This window comes from Sciurus carolinensis, chromosome 3, assembly GCF_902686445.1.
Source record: "Sciurus carolinensis chromosome 3, mSciCar1.2, whole genome shotgun sequence".
NCBI lineage: Eukaryota > Metazoa > Chordata > Mammalia > Rodentia > Sciuridae > Sciurus > Sciurus carolinensis.
The window spans coordinates 118,535,286-118,556,612 of NC_062215.1; the positions used below are offsets into that span (position 1 = coordinate 118,535,286).

Genomic DNA, 21,327 nt, shown 5'->3' on the forward strand with positions numbered 1-21,327 from the left:
TAGTATGACATTAAAAGTCATGCAGAAAGTCTTGAAATCCTTGAGACAGGGTAAGATCACCAATCGAATGAGGACAGATAGAAAAGCGAAGAGGACAAAAGTCTAACTTTTAGGGGTTAAGGTGAGGAGTAACCAGAAAGGAGATGAAGCAGAAGGCAGGAGAAAAATCAAGAGTGGTTTTTGGAAGCCAAGAAAAGAATGTGTTAAATCTCTTCCCAAACCATCTCTTGTCCTAGTTCCTTTTTTTCACCCTTCTCTCCAAGCGCTGGAGTGGATGATCCTTTCCTTTCTACTTTTGTCTCCTTTGCGCCTTCTTTTGCCGTCCTCCTCAGTGTAGGGCTGGTTCCCAAGTTCAGCCTCAGTGCCTACCAGCCTCCCCATCGCCTCCCGGCGCACGGGAAGTGGACGAGAGCCCTGAAACTACACTGGGGCAGGAACCGGCGTTCTGAGCATGTGCAAGTAAACTTGGGGGCTGGGGCAGATTTGGGGGACCGGTACCAGGATTCTAAGCTCAAAGCGAGTACTCAGAGAGCACATGGGTTGGCAGCACTCCCGCGAGCTGCGGCCCTGCGCCCTGGGCGCAGCAGCTGCGCCCTGCCCTGCGGGCGTGGGCGAGCTGGCCGCGTGTGCCTAGCTGCTTGACGCGAGGGCGAGCCAATCAGGGCGAGCGGCCCCGGCTGCCATGTGACAGGCGAGGCGGCCCCTTTCCCAGCGCGGCCAGAGGGAGGAGAGAACCGGGGCTCGCCGCGAGCCTTCGAGAGCAGCGGCCGCAAAGGAGGCGGCAAGCAACGGCTGGCGGGAGCGGCGGCTGCACAGTCTCGGGGCTAACCCGGCGCGCATCCTTGGGCGCCCTGCGCTAAAGAGAGCTCGGTGGGTCGCGGGAGCCGCAGGACAGGGGTGGACAAAGCAAGATGGCAGGAATCTTAGCCTGGTTCTGGAACGAGAGGTTTTGGCTCCCGCACAATGTCACCTGGGCGGACCTGAAGAACACGGAGGAAGCCACCTTCCCGCAGGCTGAGGACCTCTATCTCGCCTTCCCACTGGCCTTCTGCATCTTCATGGTGCGACTTATCTTCGAGAGGTAAGAAGGGCAGTAGCACCTCCTCCCCTCCCCCTGCACACGGGCGCGCGCGCACACACACACACACACACACACACACACTCGCGTGCACACGCACACTCGCGTGCTCCGTGGCACACGCCCGGGTGCCCCCGCGCTCTCACCCACACAGCCCAACCTTTGTGTTCCGGGAGGGGTTGCTGACCTCTCTGTCTCACTTGCTTTCTGGGAGCCAGGGAAGGTCTGGCTTGCCTACGGATTTCCTCCCGGGCGCCGGGGAGGAGCTGCGGAGCATTAGGGTCGCCTCCCGCACTCCTCTTTAGCTGGCTCTCCCCTCCTGGCTGCGAGGGCAGCCGAACAAAGGTGAGAGGCTGCGGGCCTCGGGACGCGCCGCACTCCGCGGGGCTTGGCCCTCTCCATCCGCGCGGCACTCCGCGTTGCCAGGCTGGACTTCCCTGCCGAAGCTGGGCTCCATCCACCTGACAGCCAGGAACGTTCGGGACGCGCGGCCCGGAGCCATGAGGAACCGCGCACACTTCCAAATCTACACTCCGGCCACAGATTGTAGTGAATATGCTTCAGAAGTATTCTCCAGGGTCGCCCTGGCTTCTGATCACTCTTTGGTTTCCTTGTGTGACACCGATCTTCAGGCCCTCAGTCTTTGGAAATAGGTGACAATAACATTCCAGGTTATTAGCGGTTTCCTTACAAGAGGATAGGACAGGACCGGTGCATAGCTTTGCAAAATGATTATATGAAATTGGTATCAGTGGCCTGTTAATATGAACTTCTTGGCACTAGAACACACTCAAAATAATTTAAAGAATTGTCATACAATTGTTGGTATGATTCTTCAATTTGGTTGGATATCTCCATTGTATCATGAACAAACTTGTGTTACTCTCATTGAATCTGCCTTAGTTAATAGTCTAGATCTTGCCTGTTGTGCATTCTCTGGGTGCTATTGAAACAAAACCTAGCCAGAGGCCCACACTTCTGTCTTTACTTAACTGAAAACATCACCTTCCCCTTTTTTTTCTCCTTTCTCATTCATAAAGGAAACCATGAATTTCTTAGATCACAAATTCTCACTTCCAGGTTTAGAATAGCTCAGTGGTTGAGTGCTTTTGCCTAGTCTTTGAGAGACCCTGGGTTTCATCCCAGCACCTTAAAAATGAAACAAACCCCACAGATTCCCACTTCCACTCTACCTCTCTACCCTGCCCCCAACTCACCTTGGTTTTGTTTCTTAAGCTTTTGCTCGGGTATACTGTTTGCTGTATCTGTTTGCCTGAAACCACTACTGCAGACTGCAGAATATATCTTTTGTATCATTTGTTGCTGGAAATAGCAACAAAGCTTCATGGGAACAAAAAGTATCTTTTGTTCAAGGAAGGTGTATTTTTCAATGGGCAGTATTGTTGCCGGAGAACTATCAGCTCTCCCCATGCTGAAATTGACATGCACAAAGGAAACAGTTTAAAGACCCTCCATATTAAACTGATTGGAATCTGATACAAACTTCATTCATCCTATCCAGTGCTGAGATTTATAGGGAAAAAGTGGGTGTATTTGCGTGTTTAGAGTTGTTCCTACAGCTTATGTTTATTTGCAGAAAATAGGAAGTCATGTCTAATCTTGCAGTCTCTCCAAAGACGAGCAGAATCTCAGGAACAGCAGGTTGTTTGGTGTTGGCACATTGTAAGGGCTTTACACAAAATTGCTGAATGACATCTGATAATTTTTGCCTGATAAATTCTGGTTGGATTCACTTTTAGGAAGTAATGCATCTGAAAATATCTTCAGTTTTATGTTTTGAAGAACAAAAGCATGGCAGCTGGTGAACTGTATGCAGAGTGCTGCATTTTCCTGACATTCTTTTCCATAGTGGTTCTAGGCTGTTCATTAGGTTGGAAGTTTTTTTTTTAGAGATTGCTTTGTTTTATATTCCATCTTTAAACAAAGATGCAAACACTAATGTGGTAGTTGAAGCCTGGAAGTTCATTTTTCCTCTTCCTAAACCTTTTTTTCCCCCCTGCTTTTGCATAACCTTATGACTTGACTTAGTTTGCACAAGAGGTCTGCTGCTTTCCAACCATCAGTCATAGCAGATGTCCTCATATTAGTATGTAGACAGTTGGTTATTTCCTTTTGGCCATTGATCCAAATAGAAGTGTTTTAATGACCTGTATGGAAAGCGAAAGTTTATGATTCATATTCAGAATAATAGTTCAATATGGCACATACGCCCCAGGATGCAACTGATTTTTGGAAGGGTGGCTACTTTGTTTCTTCCTGTACCACTGAGCTACATCCCAGCCCTTTTTATTTTTTATTTTGAGATAGGGTCTTACTGTTTGCTGAGGGCCTCACTAAGTTACTGAGGCTGGCCTTGAACTTGTGATCCTACTGTCAGCCTCCCAAGTTACTGGGATTATAGGCATGCACCACCACACTGAGCTCTTCCTGTAGTTGTAACAGCCCTGTCTTTAAACATTCAGTCACTTGATTCTTGAAAACAATCTCAGAGTATAGTTGCATCCTGAGTTAGAAATTCTGCATGTTTCTCTTCTTCTCAAACCCAAGTGACACATCCTGGGATCCAACCAATGGTGCTCATCTCAGTAGTGTCCATCAAGGGCCTAAATCAGTTCTGCTGAATGAGTCAATAATGTTATCACTGATAGAGCCCACCTTAAGTACCCCCTTAACATGTCGTGCATAAATCTTTCATGGTATTCTATAATGGTCAGCATTATTTAAAGAAGCCTGTTGCGAATTCCTTCGTAAGATGAAATGCTTTTGTAATAGGAATAATTCCTTCAAGATTCTATTCTGTTTATGCTTCTATTGTTTTATTTCAAAGCTGAGAACATATTTAGGAAATATTTGATTATTTAAGATTCTTATTTCCCATTAAATGAGGCTGAAATTGTGGATTTGAATGCTGTCTTAGTCTTATGTATTTGTCTCTATAAAGAAAAACACTAATAAATTGACTAAATGGGCATTGCCAGGCTGAACAGCTATTTTTGTTTTCACTTCCACGTTGGGGTGTGGACAGTGGAGACAATAGTGGCCAGCACATGCCACTTTACAGCAGCATATGGACAGCAATATGGGAACCCAGCATGGCTGGTTAAAAGTGGAACAGCGTAAGGTCAATGACTTTTGGATGAGTCTATGAATACCCCAGATCTTGGTGGTTTTCAGCATAGCCTTTATATTGCTTAACTCTAGGTAGGGACCAAAAGGGCCATTGTAGATACTACTTGATTGACAGAACAAAATATTTGTTATTAAAAAAAAAAAAAAAGAATGGTTTTTCTTAGAATGGAAATTACAGTGTATGCCATTTTATTATGTTGTTGAGTTGACAGAGAACAAAATATGATTTAATAGTGTAGCATTGTCATGTTTTTGATTAATTTTCTTGATTTATGCTTGTTTAAGCTCAATAAACCATTCTTAGGGATTATTAATAAATACTTCTTCCAACTCCACTTTGTTTTCAAAAATGTGTTTTGTTTTGGTATTCCTAAATGTGGAATTAAAGTTCTGTTGATTCTCTGTTTGGAAATTCTCTGTGTCACTGTTTTCAAAAGTAACTTTATTGCCACTTTCTTCTTCATGAGATTAGGAGGGAGAGATGCAGAAAGTATTGATTGGGAATCAGAACACCCAAGTTGTAGTCAAAACTTAACCTTACTCTGGGGCAGCCTCTTAATTTTTCTCTGCTTATTTTCTCATGTACACAATGAAGCAAATGGCCATTGGAACCTAAGGCCGCTTTCCCTCCCGATTCCCTGATTCCCTGATTCCCTTGTGTCCTCTGTATTTGAAGCTTACTAATTATTCTCTCATGAGACTTTCGTGGCAGGCTAAATGTCATGTTTTAGCAGGCAGGAATAAATCCTCTCAGAAATAAAGAGATTTTTTTTAAAAAATAGAAATACTCTAGGTAATGGTTTTGCTTTTAGTATTTTAGTATTTTTGAGTAAAAATAATCATTTGGAATATTATCGTTTTTTACTTAAAAAGCTACAGCATTTTGGAAAAGCCAAGAAAGAAGATTCTTCAGAGAAGCGAGTGCTTCTTTTCATCAGACCTCTTTATATGTAACCCAGAGTAAAGCTGACACCTGATTGGGTGAGAAATAAGTAGCTCATTCCCTGCAGGGTGACTGTTGGAATGCTAAGCTGTGTGAGGAGTGTCACCCCTCATGAGGTTGACTCCATGGTCTGTCTGGCCATTCAGTCCCCAATGATCTGCTGTCCCCAAAACTTCAAGGGAAAATATTGTCTTATTGTGTGACAGGAAATGTCTGGCCAGCAAACTTTTTCTTATCATTTACCTTTATCATTATACCTTTGCCTTACCAGCAGCCTTGGGTGAGGCAATCTGAGATGGTTGAGAGGAAGGGGAAGGGAGAAAGGGAGGGAAAGAGAAGGGAGAGGGAATGTGTTGGGGGAAAGGAGTGAGTGAATGCCTGTCAGGAAAAAGTGGAATGTCAGGTGAAGTTCATTACTGAAGGATGGTCCTATAATGCACCCTGTAATGAAGAGACCGATATCTTCAGATATATTTCAAGAGAGTTTGATGACAGCTTGTTTGCAATCATTGTTTTCTCATGCAGTCATTGCTGTATATTAAAGTCTTTTAAAAATTTTTCCCATTTTTTTATTGGTACATTAATTTAATTGTACATAATGGTGGGATTCATTGTTCCATATTCATACATGCACAAAATATAACAGTATAATTTGACCAATATTATTTCCCAGTATCCCTACCCTCTTCCTTCCCCGGTCCCTTTCCTCTGCTCTACTCATCTCCCTTCTATTTGCCCCCCACTTTCTTTTCCTTTTTCCTCTCTAGTTTCCACATATGAGAGAAAACAAACAACCCTTGACTTTCTGAGTTTGGCTTATTTTAATTAGCATAATGTTTTCAAGTTCCATCCATTTTCCTGCAAAGGAGATGATTTCATGTCCTTTATGGCTGAATAAAACTCCATTGTATATATGTACCGCATTTTCTTTATCCATTCATCCATTGGTGGATTCCTAGACTGGCTCCATAACCTGGCTATTGTGAATTATGCTGCTATAAACATGGGTATGCACATACTTCTGTAATATGCTGACTTAAATTCTTTAGGATAAACACCAAGGGGTACTATAGCTAGATCATATGAGAGTTACATTCCTAGTCTTTTGAGGAACTTCTGTACTGATTTCCATAGTGGTTGATAAATGGATAATCAAATGATCATAGGATTCATGTTAAGACTGGATACCTGCTATGCAAGGTCTGGTGTAAGAAACAAGAACTGGGTTCACATACCCATAGATTGCCTCCTACAGCTTCTGACTGAGCTAGAAAAAATGAATTACAATGGATGTTTTGTTGGTAAACAACCTGAATTGAAAGGGATGGTATTCTTTGCAGAACTAGTACAACTTTTTCATCTAACAAAATAAAAGGTTTGCATTTACAGTTAGCTATTTGTAACAGGTTGATTTGGGAATAAAATGCATAACTTCACTTTTAATGAGAAGTGCCATAGAATGGCTGAGGAGGTAGGTGAGATAACTTTATACCAGTATTTAATGGCATATATTATAAAATTCGCACCCTGATTTCCTGTAGGACTTTTCTTTTAAAGTTATCTTATCTCTATAGACAGGGCTAGTTTTCTCCTGGATTACTAGTTTGTAAGGTATTTCAGAAGTGGTTGGTCTTTTGTTATGGGAAAGAGCAGGTGACAAGGGAAGGAAAAGAGTGTCATGTGAATTTCTTCCATCAATGTACAGGCTTATGGCTCTGTCTGACAGTGCACCTTCCTCAAGCTTTGTTCATGTATGTCTCTTACCTGATTAAACATTGTTGCGAGTGGTACATGCAAGTTCATGGAACCTTTAAGTGTTTATTACATATACTTGACACTTCTTTCTCCATCACTCAGCAAAACGAGATTTTCTAAAGATATTGGTTTTTAATTTTTTATAGTTAGGACTCTCAAAATTTTAGTTTTTTTTTTCCTCTTATTTTCTTTTGATCATTTCTTAAATATTTTTGAGTCAGGATACTGGGGTTCCAGATTTTGTTTGATAATAGCTAGCTATGTTACTTAATGCTATTAGGAACTATTTTTTCTTCCTTTTTAAAAAGTAAACAAGATCACCTCTTAAAACACAACCATCATTCTTTATTAGTGATGCCTTAAGAATTTTTATTCCTAATTTTTACTCTTAGATTTCTTCCTTTCCTCACCCTCTTTTGAAGCAATTTTGAAAGTTTTTTTTTCCCCATTCTTTCTTGACACCGTCATTAACTATGCCAAACACTATGCTGTATGCATGAGTGAACAGAGGAGGGTGATCCTCACAGTGTGTTTTTGGATGTCCCCTTAGTAACATTGTGGATGATTGCATGCCCAGGACACCTGTTCCAAAACTGACATGGTACTTGCCACTTATTTTATTTTTGACTACTATAAATGACTGCCATTTTTAATGAATAACTTTCCAGTTTTTGAAAAAAAAAAGTAACAACTAATTTTATTCTGTAATTTTATTATTTTATATGGTTTACTTCATTTACTCCTCTCCCAAGCCCTGTGAGGTAGCTGCTCATTTTTATCTAAATTTACAGATGAAGTCAAGTTTTGAGAACTTAAGAAATGCATTTAACTTTATATAGCTTAAAATAGCAATGTAGGCATTTGGGTCTTGGTTTCTTGATCTAATAATTTTGGTGATCTCCTAGTTTAAATATTATGAGATTATACATATATATTATGTATGGTTCTATATGCAGTCTATTGACATCTAATGATATAATCTGAGCATTTTCCATGTAAAGAAAGTTATTTAAAAATATTTTCACTGACTACATTATTCTGTACAGCAGATATATTCATTTACTTTGTCCCTATATATCTGTTGAAGAGTTAGGCTATTTCTAGTATATGCACATACATCTTTCATTTCTTGTTGATTTCCGAGGAATGTTTCCTAAAAGTGGCATTTCTAAGCCCCAAAGGATAAATTTTAGTGTTCCCCACTTTTTTTTTTTTTTTTTTTTTTTGGTCAGTATTGAGGATTGGACCCAGGACCTCATACATGCTAGGTAAACACTTTACCACTGAGCCATATCCCCAGCCCTATTTTAGTGCTCTTGATAGATACCAAATAGTTGTGCAGAAAGAATATACCCATTTGAAAGTCCTTATCAGAATGCAGATTGTTATCATTTGAAGAAATTTTTACCTTGAGTGTTGGAAAAAATGTTACTGCCCTAATGTGAATGTGTTTTTGTAATACTCATGATGAACTTATTTCAAATGTTCGTTAGTCACTTGTATTTCACTTTCTCTGAATTCATGCATATTTTCCTGTTGGGATGAGAAGATGAGGTTTGTCCCTTTTTTTTTGGTAGGAAAGTGGTGGCTTCCATCATTATCTCCTACTTCATATTGTCTTGTCTGTTCTGTTTCTTTGGTCACATGCTTACACCCTTCTATTTCTTTCTGCCTCCTTCCTCTCAGGACTTCAGGAAGGAAGCTTCTCAGATTCTCCACAGCGGGAGGGATGCAGTCAGAAGGTTGATGTAGACAATCTCCTGACTTTATTATGGAGAGTGAGGGAAGAGCAAGGGCTGGGCAGAATACCAAACCCTCAAGAATGAATGGTTTTAGCCAGCCACAGTGGGTGTCAGGTCTGTAATCCCAGGGACTCCTGAGTCTGAGGCAGGAGTTCAAAGCCAGCCTCAGCAACTCAGTGAGACCCTGTACCTAAATGAAATATAAAAAAGGGCTGGGATGTGACTCCGTGGTTAAGCACCCTTGGGTTCAATTCCTGGCACCAAAAAACAAAGAAATAAACAGAGGATGAATGATTTTTATGAAGGGAAACTTAGCTAGAGCCTAACTCCTGTCCATTGTCCCTCCAAACTTTTAGTTAAAAATGACTTGATAGATTAATCCTTATGAAAATACAAGTTAAAACCACAATGAGGTAACACCACATAACCATGAGTGTTGATGTTATCAAAACAAGAAAACAAACACAATAGAAAATAGTGAGCGTTCACTGGGAGGAGGACAGATTGGATCTCTTGTGCACTGCTGGTTGGCAATGTAAAATGGTACAGTGACTGTGGAAAAGAATATAAATGATCCTCGAAAAATTAAGGTAGATTACCATCTGATGCAATTTCACCACTGATTCTATGCTACAAAGAGTTGAAATCAGGGTCTTAGCCATGTTTATAGCAACCTATTTCACAATAATCAAAATGTAGCAGCAACGTAATGGTCCATGGATGGATTAATGGATAAACAAAATGGGATCGAAACATTCATCTCAGTCTGTTTAGGCTAGTATAACAAAATACCATAAACTGGATAATTAATAAATAGGAATTTATTGCTCACAGTTTTGGAAGTTGGGGACTCCAAGATCACAATGCCATCTGATTTGCGGTCTGGTGAGGATCTGTTTTCTGGATCACAGATGGCACCTTCTTGTTCTTTTTCCATTGTGGAAGGGGCAAGGCAGTTCTCTGGGGCCTTTAATATGGGCACTAATCCTATATATGAGGACTCAGCCTGGTAACCTAATCACTTCCCAAAGGCTCCACCTTCTAACACTATCACATTGGTAATTAGGTTTGAACATAAGAATTTTGGGGAGGGGGTCCCAAACATTCAGACCATAGCAATATATAATACAATATTATTTAAACATTAAAAAATAACTGTATACTTAAAAGTAATTAAGATTGGAAGTTTTATGTTATATGTACTTTGCCACAATAAAGGAAAAAAAAATTGTAGAAGTTTCACTGACTTAAAAGTCACTTACTAGAAATAACTATCTTCACTTTCTAAGCTTGGCATTTTTCTAGTAGGAACATGTATCCCAGTCCTCTCGATCTCAGTTCCCTCAGCACTGCTATTTTCTTTTCTTTTTTTTTTAATGCATAATTCTCTTCAGACGTAGGAGAGCACCTCTTCTTTCCAGACCATTGGTCATGGGTAGTTGGGAGGTGAGGAGAAATGGAAGGAAGGTTTAACAGAGAGCACTTGGGCATCCTGGGGCCTTATTGGAAGACCCTTGAACCAAACAACTTACCTCTGTTAATAGAGCAATGTAGTAAGTAGAAAGGGGCATGTGCAGGAAAGGACAGCCAAGCGTCTTTATCAAAGCACAGGGTGTGGTTTTAGAGAATCCCTGGGATTGAAGAAGGCATTTGGGTGAGCACATAATCCATTTAAAGCCAACCAGGATAATAGGATAAAGTTCTCTCTGGACAAGTGGCCGAGGCCACAGATGAGTTCCATGGGAGCTTTGGGTGGTTCAAGGTCAGATTTGACTTGCCTCCCTTTCAGTTTAATTTTACGTGCATTTTGTAAGCAATGATTTCAACACTGGAGTACTGGAGAAGATAATTTTTTTCTCAGAAGCTGCATCTTATAAAGGCAATCAAATTATAAGCATTGCCAGGCACATTATAGAACAGTAGTTTTTAAGGTTTATTCTAATGTGCAGTAATTGTACAAAACTCACTTTTCTGTAACTTATCCATGAGAATATTTTGGGCAGTTTGTTTTTTTCTTAAAGAACTTTATTTTCCTCACCACTGGCCTTTAAAATGGACTTCTTGTTTGCCTTTATTATCTTAGGATTGGATTGTGGGGTGGTGTTATTATTACTTTTGGGGTAGAAGTGGAGTTGGAGATACACAAGTGGGTTTTAATTGCCGGAGGGATACATTCCTTGACTAGGTAATCCTTTTACACAGTGACCTAGGACTAACATTTGTTTGTGACTTGCCATTGTCCCATAAATGTCACATCTTATCTTTGAGGTTTCTGCTAACCAAGGTACTTGCCCTCCCAAAGCTACATTTTCCCCTTCCTCCCTCCCTTCCTTCCCAGTATCACTGATGCAGAAACTCTTAAGTCACTGGGAAGTTTGGAGAGAAGAGGAACAGCCTGTAATTTAGAGTTGGGGAGGAGATAGAGAAAACCACCTAAAATCTTGTCTGGGGACAGTTTTACCAGTGTCAGAGTGAAAGCTGTCAGCTAGTCTGAGTGACTCTGTAGATCTTGTTTTACTAGATCTCCATTTCACAGCAGAATGAAGTGACTTTGTCATTTAAGTACAGTGACAGTTTGGACACAATAGCTTGAGTGAAAGAAAATTGAGAAAGAAGCAATCAGTCATTTAGGCGTTATGGAGAGTAGGAGATAATGAAAGCTTTGTGTGTCAGTAGATATGTGTGTAGCTTTGAGTGCCTGGGTAGGCTTGATGTTGACTGTGCATTTAAGGTGTGTTACTGCTTTGTATGTTTATTGTAATTAATTAGAAATATGTATTCCTAACTAAAATAAAGAGAATGAATGGAATATTGGAAAGATTACAGAATTTGGGATTACATCCAAACATTTCCCTGTATCATCTGTGTAACAGTGGACAACATACTCTGGAATTTGGTGTCCTCACTTGAAAATTGGGACTCTGCCTATGCTGTAGCATTGGAGGACTCGTGGGAAACTATTTAAAAGGGACTCAATAAAAGTACGCATAGTGTAGAACATACTTGATACCACAGTGTAGCATTTAGCACCACTTGAGAAATTATGTTGTATAACGTAATTGAGTGTGCTGGGTGTATGGGGGCAAAGGGAGTGGGTGCAGCTTGTAGAGGCAGTAGGGCCTGTTTGTATATTTGATCCTGGGACTGGTGGATTTACTTGTTCTGTTGAAGAGTAAATATTTAGAGTATTAGACAGGCTTTGCATCACCAGTCTCTTTAGCATGGTGCCTATTTTGGGAGGAGAATGTGTTGAAGCTTTTTTCCCCTCGACTATTCATAATGATGTGAATTGTACCCGGGGGGACCTGCTTGTATTTGGTGGCAGAAAATCACTTCTAGTAGTAAGGTTTTAAGCAAGTGATGGGCAACTGTGTGCACTTTGAGCCTGACATCTTTGGGTTCTGTGCCATTGGGAAGGGCTTCTGGTATAATGGTCTTCTCCTGGGTAGAGTGTTCCAAGAAAGCTGAGTTTCAGTGGAAGAAGCCTTAGGCTGATATCCCAATCTTCCTCCCACCCCTAGTCTTGCCTTGAAAGTTCTCCTTTATTGCAGATAGTCTCAAGGGAAAATGAATTAGTTCTTTAACCACTAGTAAACGGCAAACATCAACTTCGGCATCTTACTGACCTAAGACCTGGGCTGTGTTCTGCCCCTGCCACTTGCTGGCTACAGGTGTAAAGAGCAAATTAACCTCATCAAGTACACATCCCACCTGAAACCCATAGACTTACCGTGAGGATTAAGTGAAATAATGTGTGCATTGTGTTGAGGACAATGCACAGCTCACTGAAAGAACTATCGCTTGCTCTTCAGGTTTGTCCCAGTCGTGCACATACACCTACACACAGTCGCCTCCTGAGGGACGGATGGAACTCTGGTTTCCAGAAATGAGACCTCACTGGCCTTACCTCTGTGTGATCAACAGGCATGTCAGACCCCATTCCTGTATGACAGATCTGGTATACACTGGTTAGGGTTGTCAGTGACGTCATTTGAGTTTACTCTCTCTGTCATCTTCCCTCTTCTTTCTGTTTTCTTTTTCTTCTGAAGAAGATTCTGGTTCTTCTAGTGGTATCAGGCAGAAGAAAACCTTAGCAGCTTAGTGAAGAATGGAACCATGCCTACCTTATGGTCATACGATGGATTTTGCTGAGATTGAACATTCGTATTTAAACAACTCAGAAAAGACAACTTTTTCTAATAAGAGCCTTGGGACTGACTTTTATTGATTTCTTTCAAAAATTTAAGCCTAGAAGATTATCTTAATTTGATCCTTAAGAAAAAAGAAACTGAATCTAATAGTATTGAGATCTATTTACAAGGAGGCTAACATTCAAAATTGACTGAAAAATACCACATATATATTTTTTTTCCTTAAGAGAGACAAATCTTCACCCCCGAATTTGAACTTCCAGTGGTGTGTGGCTAACCTACCTGACCAAATTAGTTCAAAAGGGATTTGCACCTGCTTTCAACTATAGGCATTTTTCCAGCTGTGTATAATTTAAAATGTAAATAGCCTTATAAATAATTTTTAAAATATGCCATTTTTGAAGCATTAATACAAGGCATTTTTAGGGTGATTAAATGTGACCTTTGTGGTGGGTTGTTTTTTATTATGAGGAGGTAAGACAAAGATGAAACCACACTGCTCTAGACTGACAAATTACCAAAAGCTGCCTGGAGTACAGTTGTAGTTTAATAGAATCACAGACTTTGTACTTAGAAAAGAAATTGAAATTATTCATTCAAAAATGTATGATCTACCACGGGTCAGACAACAGTGGTGGTGGTGTTGGGGACAGTCTGTCCGGGGTGCATGCAACAAGGGGGTGCATTTTCTGTAGGGATTTAAAAAAATAAAATTGACTCAAAGTTAGCCTGCCTTTTATGAGCACCATAGAAAGCCAGATATGCACATAGATGGATGAAAGTGTGTCCCCCTCACCTTCATGCTCATGAGCCCCATTCCTCTTGGAACACCACTGCCAGGCCCTGTGTCAGGGCACCAATGATGTAAGGCCACACTTGGGGAAATACTGACAGAGGTTAAAAACAAGCAGAAAACCTCCACCTCTCATTGTGTGTTACATATCAAGACAACAAGGCCCAGAGCCTTGAAGTGACTAGCCCTCTGCCACCCATTGATCTTGGCAGAGCCTGGCTGCTGGGGAATCCCTGACACTGCTACTGTAAGTGACCATCAGTACAGAGAAAACTGGAACACTTGTCACCCTACCTGATTGCTCACCCTGTGAAACCCATGCTGGTTTCCAGCTCGAGGCCTTTTCACAATCACTCCCTGCATTTAATGGACTTAGGGTGGTGCAGGAAGACATGTCCTTGGTAATCCAGGTGTTTGATCCACCGCTGTCCAGGTGCCACATTTCACTGCTTCTTTTAAAAGGCAATCAAAGGGCATCCCATTGAGAGTGGGTTGGAGCTCTGCAGGGCAGAACTCATTCTGCAGGTGCCCAGGACCAGTTCTTGGTGTCTGATTCCTCCCTTAGCATGGTGATCCTGTGTAAGACCATAAACTTCTGTTTTCCTCCTACTTTCACCCCTGTGCGGGCTAAGTTTCTTTTGTGAAGTACCCACACTTCACCACTGCTTGTGGTATTGTGAAGGGATTGGGGAGAGAACAAAAATAGCTGTGCAGGTGGTGGTTGTGAACCAGATGCTCCTTCTCAGGAGGGTGCTGGCAGTCAAGTGGAGTGCTGCCTGGGTTTCATGTGAATAGTTTTCTTGAGTTTTACAATGTGTGAAGCTTACTTTTTGCTGGAGTCAGATACCTGTGGATATTTGAAAGGGCTAAGCTCTTGAAATAAACAAGCTGATATAATTCACTATTATTCCAGAGGTGAGCCAGGGGAGTGCTAGGGAATTCCAGCTGCTGGGAGGTCGCCTGCCCCAGGAGCAGAGCTTAGTGGTGGATCTTTCTCCAGGCAGAAAGCAGGCTGGCCAGTGTGGGTACCTGTACCTGGCTGTCCACCCTTGGTGTCATGTCAAGCAATGCAAGATTGAGTGGAGGGCAACTAGTCACCAGTTCAGGACTATGACTTACCTCTGCTTTGGATGATGGGACTCATTTGCTTGATGTTTCCACAGCTTCTTCCCTCCCCCTCTTGTTCAGAACCTACTGTCTTCAAATCTAAAACATCTGGATGAGGGCATCTCCTGACGAGAAGGGGGTCTCCTTAACCTTCTCCTGCTGAGCCCTGGTTACCAGCGGTGCTGTTATTAATCACATTTGCTAGAGTAATAATGACTTTGGGGCAAACCAGCCTAGAAGGATAGTTACTAAGAGCTTTCAGTTCAATTTATGGTAACTTAAAATTTTTGATGTTTAGGAATAAAACATAATAAATAACATGAAATAAATGTTCTTACTACTTCAAAGACAATCTCATGGTTTAGAATTCTTTTTCTTACAAAAAAGAAAGAAAGAAAGAAAGAAAGAAAGAAAGAAAGAAAGAAAGAAAGAAAGAAAGAAAGAAAGAAAGAAGGAAAGAAAGAAAAAGAAAGAAAATATACTTGGGTTATTGTGTTCCACAACTTTGAAATGACAGTTTCTTGTTTCGCAAGCAGTTTCCCCTTTTAATGTTACATTAAAACAGAGCCAAACTTGGGGAGGCTTTCTCTTCATCAATCCCCATTTCAGTTTCCAGCCAATGTCTAATCCTTTACTCAGGGTTCATTCAGATCTAAGGAATTTCAGTCCTTTCAAATTGCCTAAAGCTTTTCTAAATGGGATGTACTTACTTTACTGCTAGAAATTTCTTACTGCCCCGTTTTAAAAACCCATCTAAGTCAGGATGCCCCTCTGAAGGGGAACTGTAAAGTAAATAGTATATGATGATATAGTTTGGATGTTGACAAGAAGATATAATTATCTTTGCAGGTGGAATTAAACATGGTGTTTTGGTCCTGTGGCTCAGTGTTCAGAGTTCAGTTTTGTGGAGAGAGAAGTGGGATGAGAAGAGGGGAGGGGAAGGGATGGGAGAGGAGAGGAGGGGAAATGAATGAAGATATGACAGTGCAGACAATAACTGTTTCTGCTATGTGTATGTAACAATGGGGCCAGAGAACCCTGATTTTGGGTTATAATTTCATTCTGGTTGAACCCTGGTTCAATCCCCACAGTAGCCTAGTGGGTATCAGCTGTAAACCAGCTCTTAAATGTTAATCACTACTTGTTAAACATTCGCACAGCATTGGGCTAGTCTACATGTATGGCTTACATACAGAAGCATGCAGAAAAGTCCTCCTGAAAGTATAGCTCATTGAATTATCACCACAAAGTGGAAGTACCATGTGATCAGCTAGTTAGAAGACAGGTCAAGAAACAGAATGTGACTAGCTTCCTTCCTACTAAGCTTCCTCCTCCCTGGTGTTTACCTACTTTTATAAGTTAAGGAAAAATTATTTGAGGCATAAAGATAAGATACAAGGCCTAATCTGTGCAACAGAACTTACTATTCTCCTTAAGGTCATTAGTTCCTGTGGAGGCAAATGAGAACTCTGGTACTTGCCACCATGAACTGTTTTGTTTTACCCTCTTTGTGTTAAGTTTGTCCACATGATTTATGTGTGCGTGTGTGTGATTGTGTGTGTGTATGCAACATTACGTAAAATGATTTATATTCATCTATTAAATATGATAAATTAGAGAATTATTTAGAAAGGAATGGGAAGAGAATGTTAGAATGTGAACAAGTGAAAGAATTAGTCCAAACACCCATTTTCTTTCAAATCTTATTTAATTACTGAGACTATTTTATAAGAGTAGGCATTAATGCAGGAACAAAAATGCTATGCTTTTACATCTTTTAAAAAATTAAGGCTGTTAAGCAGGGATATGTGTGTGAGTTTGTTGACATTTTTCTGGATCCTGTTCCATGAATGTAGGTGGTATCACACAATTCCTGGTTTGAAATAGGAAATCAAGGCTGTCATATACTTTGGATGGCAAAAACCAGGTATTTTGCACACTAAGCATTGGTTTGCCACATTGAACTGCTCTATTTGTTTGAAAATAATATCCTTAACTCAATTTTGCACTTTCAAAATTGTATTCTCCTTAACAATATGTGTCTCTGAATTTTTCTTATTTATGAAATTTCTTTTTCTGTGTTTGGAGATGGCTTCAATATCATTTGTTCTCTTCTTCAGGGGTATCGATTATACTTGTGTTAGATTCTTTTGCCTTTTATGTTTAGCATATTCTCTATACTTTCAAACAATTTTTTGTTTGTTTTAATTTTTTTAGTTGTCAATGAATTTTTTATTTTACTTATTTATATGCAGTGCTGAGTATCAAACCCAGGGCCTCACACATGCCAGGCAAGCACTCTACCACTGAACCACAACTCCAGCCCTATACTCATTTTTATATTATTGTTTTTTCATGTGCTTTTATTAATTTTCCTCACACCTACCTACCATGTGTCTTTTAAAAATCACTTGTGTTTTTTTTTTTCTGTTCCTCTCTTTTTTAAAGATATTTTTAATTGTAGATGGACACAATGCCTTTGTTTTATTCATTTATTTTTATGTGGTGCTGAGGATTGAACCCAGTGCCTCATATGTGCTAGGCAAGTGCTCTACCACTGAGCCACAACCCCAGCCCCTTTTTTGCTCTTAATGTTTCTGTAATCTTATTTAAGCTTTCCCTTCCATTGTACTGCTCTCCCTGCACATTTTTGTCTTTTTACCATTACTTTTTGAACTCTAGTATCTCTTCGTTGACCTTTTTATTTATTTTTGAAGTGCTATCATGTAGCTTGAAGTTTCTTTATAAACTTTTGTTCCTGTGTGTAGGGGGTGCCAGGCTAGCTCAGGCGCAGGTAAGAGCCGTGGAGTCAGAACCCAGACCCTGGGAGTTGGGTAAAAGCAGGCTTGTGGCAAGCAAACTCGTTTATTGTAGGAAAAACCATACATTTTATAGAATTTTTGCCCAATCACAATGTGCCACAGGGCATCAGACCACCAGGCCTCTATACAGGTTCCCTTGGTAACACTAGGTCAATTTGGGGGCAGTTGTTTACATTCCTAGGTGGTCAGAGCAGAATGCTCCTCTCTGCAAGTTTACACACTTGAGACATTAACTGCTGGGAGCCAAGAACTAGGATTTCTCCCAACACCTGTGGGTAATTCTTTTTCATTTGCTTTCTACTTAATAGTTTGTCATTTTTGTGTACAGGTTGTTCTGATTCCTGCCCATGTTTTTTAATATAAAAACCAATAGAAAAATTTGAATTCTTTTTTCTACAAAGTGGTACTTAAAATCAGTTTAAATCTCCTATTGTTTGTGGATTCATAGCATAGTAGGTAGAATGGTGTTCTTTTAAAAAATACATATCATTGATAAAATCGTCAGTATTGCATGCCGTCCTTTTCATATAAGTGTTAAAGTGTTCAAATGACTATAACATGGCAAGGTTAAAGTTCAAATTCCTCAAAGCTTATTTGAAAGCTGTGGGGGTTGGTTGTAGTATATATTCTTCTAAATTGTGCAAGTTAGAGATAATGGTTTTTTACACTCATTTTAAATGAAACTAATGAATTTTTTTCCAAGTTTCCTTAGAAATGAAATAACATAATATATAATCGATCTCTGAATCGGTGTTATTTCAGCAGTTACACTGTGTTAATTTCTAGTATGTTAACTTTATTTTGTGGATTTAAAAGTGTTTTAATGTTGAAATGATTAATAATACTACAAAAATTCATATTTGAAATAGTTTGAACCTTTAAAATTATAAAGCTGCTTCTTCTATTAAAAAAAAAAAAAAATTGAAAGACGTCTTCAGTCTCATTGGGAAACTTCCAAACCAGAAAACAAAACACACAAACAAAAAATGAGTGTCCTTTTTCATTCTGATTCCTCAGTCTGACTTTCTTCCCTAGATGTGACCAGTATTAGCAGTGTATGGGGGTATGTGTGTTCTTTCAGAACTTTGTCAATGTATATGCCTATGTAAACATGCACATGTAAATATAAACTTTGTGTAAAACATCAATGCTATATTCTTAAGTTCAGATTGAAACTCGTTTGGGTCTTTTTTCTGTTCATTTAACATCATATCTTAAACATTTTCTAATGCTGGTTAATGTACAGCCATTTTATTCTTTTATTTTGCAGTACAGGTGATTAACCCTCTGGATCTTGAGCATGCCTAGCAAGTGCTCTACCACGAACTATATCTCCAACCCCCTTTTACATTTTTATTTTGAGACAAGGTCTTGCTAAGTTGCCCAGACTGGTCTCCAGTTTACCATCCTCTTGTCTTAGCCTGCCAAGTTGCTGGGATTATAGGCATGTGTCACCATGTCCAGCTATTCTTTTTTTTTTTTTTTTTTAATTGTTTATTTTTAATTTTTTACAGACTGCATTTTGATTCATTGTACACAAATGGGGTACATCTTTTTGTTTCTATGGTTATGCACGATGTAGATTCATACCATTTGTGTGATCATACATGTACATAGGGTAATGATGTCTGTCTCATTCCACCATTTTTCTTACCTGCCTCCCTCTCATTTCCTTCTACATAATCTAAAGTTCCTCCATTCTTCTTTCACTCCCCACCCCCGCACCCCCATATGATAGTACAGCATCCCATTATTTGGGTGTTTCATAGTTTATTTTATTACTTCTCTATAAAGACTGTTGTAAACAATGCTATGACTTTGTTCTTGTATAGACTTCTTTGTATGTATGTGTCTTTATTTCTTTAACAGATAGAAGTTAATTGCTGGGTCAGAGTATGTGAAAAGTTAAAAATGTAAATGTTGCCAGAGCCTTTCAAGAAAAATTACACCAATTTATTCTCCCCACCCATGCTGTATGAGCAAACCCATTCCTCCTGTGCTTTCTACTCTGCTGCAAATTGATGTAATTTTGACAAGCCGTCTTAATCTATAAAGACAACATCTGTTTAACATGATGGCTTATCCTGGGAACAGCAGGTTGGGACTCTGGCCAAGAGGAAAATTTAGTAATATCTGTCTTGAAAAGATATTTTGCCACTTTTTATCTGAGAAATGGGAATGATCTTTATAAGTACATTGAGAAATTCATTCCACTTCATAGTTCTGAACCTGGTGATATATGTTGCAACCATTTATTTAACAAACATCTCACCCTTTCCAACTCATTGCCTTAAAGTTACTTAACTGACAAGCATGGTGAATGATTTGTTATATTCTTTCACAATAAATAAAAGTCAGTCATAAGTATATTAAATGCTATTACCTTGCTCAAGAAATCATGAATGATGTTTCTCCCTTGTATGGAGTTTCCTAGCATTTGTTTTCAGAGTATTTATCTTATGATTAAACTATTCTCATGGTAGAAACATTTCCATTCCAATAAGTAAGCAAGCAACAGGTGACCCAGATTCTGCAGTAACCAGGATTCGAGAACTCAAGAAAAATATTTAAATCTAGAATTAGTTTTTTTTTTCTTTTTTCAATGTAGCTTCCTGCCAACACTCCTTACCTCCCTTTCACATCATCCCATCTTGCTTTCTGCTTAGGGAAAATTTGTGTTCTTACACCTATAGGATGGGATGTATTCGTTTTCTTAGACCTTTATGAAAATGTTCAAATATAGAGAAAAGATTAAAAAATAATGCCATGCATAGATACCCAAATTGGTACAACCTGAATTCAGTAATTGTTAACATTTTATCATATTTTCCTTTTTTTCCCTGTACCATGCATAGTACCTGTAGTTACCAGGATACATTATCTTGGATACCTAAACATGTATGTCCTCCAAAAATGAAGGCATCCAAAGGTGGCTTTCTAAGAATATCTTTTTGAAATGAATTTTGCATGTGAATTTTATTTATTTTTCTTCTTTTTGAAATGGATAGCTTCAAAGCTGTTGAAAACTTATTTATTGCTTATGGATTTGATAAAATTTCAGGTCAAGGAAGACCATATATTGAGATTCAATGATTCTATAAAAGAATAGGGTTACGGGCAATGCTTTCATGAAAAATGTTGATTTTATGCAATGTTTTGCCTGGTATTTCGTGGAAGTTATGTTTAAAGGTTTGAACTGGAAAACCATAAATTTATAAGAAAACAGCTAAGTAGTTGTTCCTTATACTCCTTCTTGGCTTTGAGAAATCAACATCAAGCACTTTGGCTCACATATCAGGCTAGGAGACTCATTTTCATCAGGCAAATGCTTCTCAAGACTACCGCCTCCTGCCCCTTGATGTGATTGTGTTTACACTTCTGCGGGTCATGTTTGGTCTTGCAGCCTGGTGGCTCTAAATCAGACATTTGTTATTGCAGAGTAAAATTATCCCCTGAGATGCAAGTTCAGACTTACCATTCCTGTGAGCTAAGTAAGCTTCAGGCAGTGAGTTGGAAAGGGCTTAAATATATGAGATATTAATTGTTAAGTGCACAGAGTAAGTCTTAGGGTTCAAATTAGTAACCAAAATAAACTTGTATATTATTATTCCTATTTCTCAGGTACAAGAATGAGTAATCCTCCTTGAATCACAGCCTCCAGCCATTGTGTGAACTATATTCCTCCCTGAAACCCTCTTTTCCCTACCCTGCCAACCCTGTTGTTGTCACCTGTCTCTGTGTGATTCTTGGGAAGGTAGCTAATAAAGAACAAAGCTACACATGCAT

The 21,327-nt window shown here is 39.6% G+C and overlaps 1 protein-coding gene across 2 annotated transcripts in view; it reads left to right on the forward strand.

Moving 5' to 3' along the window:
• The first annotated feature begins 729 nt into the window (after positions 1–729).
• The window catches only part of Cers6 (ceramide synthase 6), a 285,000-nt gene continuing 264,402 nt past the window's right edge, over positions 730–21,327 (forward strand). For both annotated transcript variants that reach the window (XM_047545166.1, XM_047545167.1), the window contains exon 1: positions 730–1,081. In XM_047545166.1, the coding sequence (XP_047401122.1) occupies positions 912–1,081 (170 nt within the window). In that variant the 5' untranslated portion in view covers positions 730–911. The remainder of the gene's footprint in view (positions 1,082–21,327) is intronic.